The sequence below is a fragment of the Penaeus vannamei genome, chromosome 42, assembly GCF_042767895.1.
Source record: "Penaeus vannamei isolate JL-2024 chromosome 42, ASM4276789v1, whole genome shotgun sequence".
NCBI classification, from domain to species: domain Eukaryota; kingdom Metazoa; phylum Arthropoda; class Malacostraca; order Decapoda; family Penaeidae; genus Penaeus; species Penaeus vannamei.
In genome coordinates, this window is record NC_091590.1 from 14,096,766 (window position 1) to 14,104,548 (window position 7,783).

The 7,783-nt window shown below is 50.7% G+C and overlaps 1 protein-coding gene across 1 annotated transcript; it reads left to right on the plus strand.

Moving 5' to 3' along the window:
• The first annotated feature begins 753 nt into the window (after positions 1-753).
• LOC138860658 (hornerin-like) lies at positions 754-4,714 on the plus strand. Its single transcript, XM_070118669.1, has 11 exons — positions 754-893; positions 1,580-1,900; positions 2,085-2,225; positions 2,321-2,461; positions 2,546-2,668; positions 2,911-3,041; positions 3,221-3,397; positions 3,871-3,997; positions 4,153-4,317; positions 4,471-4,554; positions 4,675-4,714. The coding sequence occupies exons 1-11, from the start codon at positions 754-756 to the stop codon at positions 4,712-4,714; spliced, it is 1,590 nt and encodes a 529-aa protein (XP_069974770.1).
• Positions 4,715-7,783: the final 3,069 nt, after the last annotated feature.

Below are 7,783 nucleotides of genomic sequence, written 5' to 3' on the forward strand. Positions count from 1 at the left end.
AAGAGAAGAGGGGAAGTTTAAGAAAGAAAGAGAAGAGGGGAAGGTAAAGAAAGAAAGAGAAGAGGGGAAGGTAAAGAAAGAAAAGGAAGAGGGGAAGGTAAAGAAAGAAAGAGAAGAGGTGAAGGTAAAGAGAAGAGCACAGAAGGTAAAGAGGAGAAGAGGAATGGGCGAAGGAGAGGGAAGCTGAGAGAGAAGAAGGGGAAGGGGAGACGGGGAGGGGGAGACGGGGAGGGGGAGACGGGGCAGGAGGGGAGAGGATCGCAAGACCAAAAGCAGGATCATTAAAATAACTAGTCCGAGAAAACGCCAGCCGTCTTCCGCCCGACGCACAGGAGGCCGACGTCAGCGGAGCCCGTCGGGGAGACCAGAAGCCGACAGGTCAAGACCCGGAGCCGACAGGGGGAAACCCGAGGCCGAAAGAAGGAGACCCAAAGCCGACATCAAGAGACCCGAAGCCAAGAAGGAGACCCAAGACAAGAGAGGACCCGGAGTGGATAGGACACCCAAAGCCGACATCAGGAGACCCGGAGCCGACATGAAGAGACCCGAAACCAACAGGAGACCCGAAACTGACAAAAGGAGACCCAAAGCCGACAAAAGGGGACCCGAAGCCGACAAAAGGAGACCCAAAGCCGACAAAAGGGGACCCGATGCCGACAAGAAGAGACCCGAAGCCGACGCAAGGAGACCCAAAACCGACAAGAAGAGACGGGAGATGAGGAAACGAGACATTCAGATGCATTTCCAGACGCAATGAAGACTGCAAGATTGCAAGCCTTGGTGGAGAAGGGCTTCCTAGCAACAGGTGGGAACTACGGTGGTGGATATGCAATAATGCAACAAGTGGTGGAGATCATTCGCAATGTGACATGCACTGACGTGGGACGCAGGGGGTGGGGGAATAGAGGGGAGGAGAAGAAAAATAATGGAGGAGGAGGAAGAGGAGGTGGAGGAGGAGGGGGAAGAGGAGAAGGAGGAAGAGGAGGAGAAGGATGTAGAGGAGGAGGAAGAAAAAGAAGAGGAAGAGGAGGAGGAGGAGGACAAGGCATGCAAGTTTAATGATAATGGATTAACACAGAGCCACGTTAGGCCTACAGACAAACGTAAAATGATAAAACTCAAGGCAAGTAGAGTTCGAGGCTCTTGCTCGGAATTTATATCAACAATAGGCCTATACGGTAACACTTCAGTATCCTTCATATGAACTAATCCATGAACTTCTTAAAATACACTCAATATATTCACTATATGAACAATATTCGAATAAAAATAGTTTCCCAATCCGCTATATGTAGAAACACAACAGTTATAGAGATAATTTCGCCAACCATCTGTCACAGGTGGTTATACAAGCCTCTTATCTTAGCCTAACACTTAATTCTAAAAAAAAATAAGACACCAGGGAAAAAATAGAATTCGCTGATTCTTAAGATTACTGTAGTCATCTGATATCCACACACATTCAATGCCAAAAATACAAGTGGTCGTGAAGCTACGACACGGAAGCAAGTGGTCGTGAAGCTACGGCACGGAAGCAAGTGGTCGTGAAGCTACGGCACGGAAGCAAGTGGTCGTGAAGCTACGGCACGGAAGCAAGTGGTCGTGAAGCTACGGCACGGAAGCAAGAGGTTGTAAAGCTACGACACGGAAGCAAAAGTGGTCGTGAAGCTACGGCACGGAAGCAAGAGGTTGTAAAGCTACGACACGGAAGCAAAAGTGGTCGTGAAGCTACGGCACGGAAGCAAGAGGTTGTAAAGCTACGACACGGAAGCAAAAGTGGTCGTGAAGCTACGGCACGGAAGCAAGAGGTTGTAAAGCTACGACACGGAAGCAAAAGTGGTCGTGAAGCTACGGCACGGAAGCATGTGGTCGTGAAGCTAAGGCACGGAAGCAAGAAGTTGTAAAGCTACGACACGGAAGCAAAAGTGGTCGTGAAGCTAAGGCACGGAAGCAAGTGGTCGTGAAGCTACGGCACGGAAGCACGAGGTTGTAAAGCTACGACACGGAAGCAAGAAGTTGTAAAGCTACGACACGGAAGCAAGAAGTTGTAAAGCTACGACACGGAAGCAAAAGTGGTCGTGAAGCTACGGCACGGAAGCATGTGGTCGTGAAGCTAAGGCACGGAAGCAAGAAGTTGTAAAGCTACGACACGGAAGCAAAAGTGGTCGTGAAGCTAAGGCACGGAAGCAAGTGGTCGTGAAGCTACGGCACGGAAGCACGAGGTTGTAAAGCTACGACACGGAAGCAAGAAGTTGTAAAGCTACGACACGGAAGCAAGAAGTTGTAAAGCTACGACACGGAAGCAAAAGTGGTCGTGAAGCTACGGCACGGAAGCATGTGGTCGTGAAGCTAAGGCACGGAAGCAAGAAGTTGTAAAGCTACGACACGGAAGCAAAAGTGGTCGTGAAGCTAAGGCACGGAAGCAAGTGGTCGTGAAGCTACGGCACGGAAGCACGAGGTTGTAAAGCTACGACACGGAAGCAAGAAGTTGTAAAGCTACGACACGGAAGCAAGAAGTTGTAAAGCTACGACACGGAAGCAAAAGTGGTCGTGAAGCTACGACACGGAAGCAAGAAGTTGTAAAGCTACGACACGGAAGCAAAAGTGGTCGTGAAGCTAAGGCACGGAAGCAAGTGGTCGTGAAGCTACGGCACGGAAGCACGAGGTTGTAAAGCTACGACACGGAAGCAAGAAGTTGTAAAGCTACGACACGGAAGCAAGAAGTTGTAAAGCTACGACACGGAAGCAAAAGTGGTCGTGAAGCTACGGCACGGAAGCACGAGGTTGTAAAGCTACGACACGGAAGCAAGAAGTTGTAAAGCTACGACACGGAAGCAAGAAGTTGTAAAGCTACGACACGGAAGCAAAAGTGGTCGTGAAGCTAAGGCACGGAAGCAAGTGGTCGTGAAGCTACGGCACGGAAGCACGAGGTTGTAAAGCTACGACACGGAAGCAAGAAGTTGTAAAGCTACGACACGGAAGCAAAAGTGGTCGTGAAGCTAAGGCACGGAAGCAAGTGGTCGTGAAGCTACGGCACGGAAGCACGAGGTTGTAAAGCTACGACACGGAAGCAAAAGTGGTCGTGAAGCTACGACACGGAAGCAAGAAGTTGTAAAGCTACGACACGGAAGCAAGAAGTTGTAAAGCTACGACACGGAAGCAAAAGTGGTCGTGAAGCTAAGGCACGGAAGCAAGTGGTCGTGAAGCTAAGGCACGGAAGCAAGTGGTCGTGAAGCTAAGGCACGGAAGCAAGAAGTTGTAAAGCTACGACACGGAAGCAAAAGTGGTCGTGAAGCTAAGGCACGGAAGCACGAGGTTGTAAAGCTACGACACGGAAGCAAAAGTGGTCGTGAAGCTACGACACGGAAGCAAGAAGTTGTAAAGCTACGACACGGAAGCAAGAAGTTGTAAAGCTACGACACGGAAGCAAAAGTGGTCGTGAAGCTAAGGCACGGAAGCAAGTGGTCGTGAAGCTACGGCACGGAAGCACGAGGTTGTAAAGCTACGACACGGAAGCAAGAAGTTGTAAAGCTACGACACGGAAGCAAGAAGTTGTAAAGCTACGACACGGAAGCAAAAGTGGTCGTGAAGCTACGGCACGGAAGCACGAGGTTGTAAAGCTACGACACGGAAGCAAGAAGTTGTAAAGCTACGACACGGAAGCAAGAAGTTGTAAAGCTACGACACGGAAGCAAAAGTGGTCGTGAAGCTAAGGCACGGAAGCAAGTGGTCGTGAAGCTACGGCACGGAAGCACGAGGTTGTAAAGCTACGACACGGAAGCAAGAAGTTGTAAAGCTACGACACGGAAGCAAGAAGTTGTAAAGCTACGACACGGAAGCAAAAGTGGTCGTGAAGCTAAGGCACGGAAGCAAGTGGTCGTGAAGCTAAGGCACGGAAGCAAGAAGTTGTAAAGCTACGACACGGAAGCAAAAGTGGTCGTGAAGCTAAGGCACGGAAGCAAGTGGTCGTGAAGCTAAGGCACGGAAGCAAGAAGTTGTAAAGCTACGACACGGAAGCAAAAGTGGTCGTGAAGCTAAGGCACGGAAGCAAGTGGTCGTGAAGCTACGGCACGGAAGCACGAGGTTGTAAAGCTACGACACGGAAGCACGAGGTTGTAAAGCTACGACACGGAAGCAAAAGCGGCCGTGAAGCTACGGCACGGAAGCAAGTGGTCGTGAAGCTACGGCACGGAAGCAAGAGGTTGTAAAGCTACGACACGGAAGCAAAAGCGGCCGTGAAGCTACGGCACGGAAGCAAGTGGTCGTGAAGCAATCTGATACGCTTATCGCAGGTGGGCAGCGAAGGGAAGCACCCAGGTAATCTGATAGCGCGTGTCACAGCTGGTCGCGTAGCTAAACAGGTGGTCGCGCAGGTAATCTGATAACAAGCGCCTCGAATGGGTTAGAACAGGTGGTCGTGTGGGTAGTTCACCATTGCCCTAACTACCCGTAAGTGGCTCGTTGTTACAGACAGTCTGACAGGTTTAGTGTAACAGCTATAACGGTCGAAGCCAAGTCGATAAGGGCGAAAGTTACAGGTGTATCATATCACAGGTATCGCTTAACCTGTGGATATCCAGTTTATAAAATAAAATTACCCAAATATATATATAAACATGACCGCTACATTTAATACTCACATTTCATATACTCTAGTGATATTTTCTCTTTTAGTGATACTTCTACTCCACCTACGCGTTCCAATACTCAATAAAAAGCAACTAAATTCTCTTATTAACAACAAAAACAACAACAATAAGCTGAAACATGACCAACGCACATAAGCCACAAACCGCCCTCAAATTTCCACACACACACGCGCAAAAAAAATTATAATAAAAAAATAAGAACAAAAAATACATTCTCAAATAAAAGACATTCCTAAAAATAAAACCCAACATATCGTTTATTATCATTTACCCTTTGCACGCGAGGCAATGCCAATCAATACCACAATGGAAAATATATAAAAAAAACTTTCACTATCCCAATATCAAGGGAGACGGCAGTAGCGGCGACGGCGGCACACAGCGGCGAACAAGACCGATAGAATGCATATAACAGCTCATACATAAATATGTAAATACCGTGCCCGTGCTCAGGTAAGGGAAGTGGGCGGGTAGGAAGGAAGGAAGCGAGAGGATGGATGGATGGATGGGTAAGTAGATGGATGGAGGATGGATGGATGGATGGATGGATGGATGGATGGATGGATGGGTGGGTGGGTAAGTGAATTGGTGAGTGGGTGTTTGTGTGGATGGATGGATGGATGGGCAGGGGAGGGGGGGTAGGAAGGAAGCGAGAGGATGGATGGATGGATGGGTGTTTGGGCGAGTGGGTGGGTGGATGGGTGGGTAGGTGGATGGATGGGTGGGGTTGGGTGGGTTTGGGTGAGTGTTTGGATGGATGGATGGGTGTTTGGGTGGGTGAGGATGGATGGATGGGTGGATGGATGGATGGATGGATGGATGGATGGGTGTTTGGGTGGGTGGGTGGATGGATGGAAAAATAGATGGATAGATGGATGGGTGGGTTTGGGTGGATGGATGGATGAAAGGAAAGAACGAAAGAAGGTACACAGACAGACTGTAATAAGTTAGCAAACAGCCCGGCAAACAGGTAGGCAGGAAAGCAGGTGGGCAGGCAGGCAAGTGGATAGGCAGGTGGGTAAGTGGATAGGCGTGCGGATCAGAAGAGCGCAGCAGACGCGTCGCCGACTGAAACCCGCGCGCGATATGATCCTCCGGAGTGGCAGGGCAAACAAAGGGATCGGGCACGTGCGGGCAAATGCTGTTTACCGGTTTCTACATCCGCGCGGGATCTGCTGTGTTTGCTCAACTCTCGCTCGACTCACTCAGGCGTTTTTTTTTTACGTCGCCCTTGCTTCGCTTACGCGTTCGTTCGCTTAGGCCTACTTCCGCTCGCTCGCGTTCTCGTTCTCTCGTTCTCTCTATCTCTCTCACTCTCTCTCTCACACACACTCTCACTCTCACACACACTCTCACTCTCTCTCACTCACTCACTCACTCACTCACTCACTCACTCACTCACTCACTCACTCACTCACTCACTCACTCACTCACTCACTCACTCACTCACTCACTCACTCACTCACTCACTCACTCTCTCACACACACACACACACACACACACACACACACACACACTCACACTCACACTCACACTCACACTCCCACTCACTCTCACACACACACACACACACACACACACACACACACACACACACACACACACACACACACACACACACACACACACACACACACACACACACACACACACACACACACACACACTCTATCTCACACTCACACACACACAAAAACTATTCTCTCTCTCTCTCACCCATATTCACCCTTTATTCACCGACTCGCCCACTCCCACTCACTCCCGTCTACGTATTTTCGCCTTCTTACTCAACATTATCACTCCCTCTTATTCAGCCGCTGTGATATAGGCGATCTCCTGGTTTACCGAACACTTCAGGTCGTAGACGCACCCAATCTCCTTCACAATGCCCCCCTTCCCCTCTCCCTTCCTCCTCCACTCTTCCTCTTTCCCCTCTTTCTTCCACTCCTCGTCCATGTCTTCTTTCTCTTACTCTGGCCTATCTCTTCCCCCTCCTATTAATCCTTCCTCCTTTATTATGTGTCTTGCTCCTCGTTCTCATCCTTTTCCTTCCTTACCCCAGCCCTCCCTCTCCTTTTTTTCTCCTCTTCGTCTCTGTTCTCCCCTCTCCCCCTCTTTTCCTTCTCGTCTTCCTTTCCCCTCGTCGCCCATGCCCTACCTCTCCTTTCCTTCACCTCCTTTCCCCTCCTAGTCTCCGTTCTCCCCTCTTCTTCTCTCTTCCTCCTCATCCTCCTTTCCCTTCCCCGCCCCTGCCCTCCCTCTCCTTTCCTTCTCCTCCTCGTCCTCCTTTCCCCATCCTCCCTCTCCCCTCCTCTCCATCTTCCCTCTCCCTCTCCCCCTCATCCTCATCCTTATCCTCCCCCCACCCCCTCTACCCCTCTTTCTCCACGCCCAACCCCTCTTCCCACACCCGCCTCCCCTTCCCCTTCCCTCGCGGAGAGTGGAAAGAGGGGAAAAGGGTCTTCGTCTCATTCCTACAAAAGACTCGGAAGACAGACGAGAGCAAAGCGCGGGTGTGGATGGGAGTTTCCCCCTGTAAGCCCCGGCAGGAGACGGGCGTGGGCGTGTGTGTGGATATGGGTGGATGGTCGAGTTGGGAGGGAAGGGGCGAGGGAGGAGAGGAGGAAGAATAAAAGGGAAAGGGAGGGAGATGAGGAAGGGGGGAACGGTGGAGAGCGATGGAGAAAGAAAAGAGAAGAGAGTGTAAAGTAGGAACATAAGCAAGGAAGGAACAAGGGAGCAAGAAAAATGAGAAGAAAGGGAGAGAAAGAAAAAAAGAAGGAAGACACTCAACAGAAAGGGGGTGGGCGGGCACACGTAGCAGCGGCAAGAGGCCCTTCCATTTAGCTCGCCTTCAGGACCAAATAAGCCAGCGACGAGCGTTCTGTCCGGCGGGACCTTCGACTCGCCACGGCCCCGATTTCCTCGTCGCCGCTACGATTCGACGTCGCCGCCTCCTCCGCTACTCTCTGAGGGCGGCCCGGGTGTGGGCGTGGGCGTCCGTCGGGGGGGGGGGTGGAGGAGGGGCGCAGAGGCCTTTAAAAGCCTCCCTAAACAGTCCAATGTGGGCGGTTATAAACCTCCTAATGTTCCCCACCAGTTAAAAAAAAAAAAAAAAAAAAAATCGCTTCAG

Excerpts from the sequence above, each read along its gene's own strand:
- LOC138860658 (XM_070118669.1), top strand. The coding sequence starts at position 754 with ATGAAGACTGCAAGATTGCAAGCCTTGGTGGAGAAGGGCTTCCTAGCA. Across the intron at positions 2,462-2,545 it reads CGGCACGGAAGCACGAGGTT|TGGTCGTGAAGCTACGACAC; the intron begins GTAAAGCTACGA and ends CGGAAGCAAAAG. Across the intron at positions 3,998-4,152 it reads AGGCACGGAAGCAAGAAGTT|CTACGGCACGGAAGCAAGTG; the intron begins GTAAAGCTACGA and ends GCGGCCGTGAAG.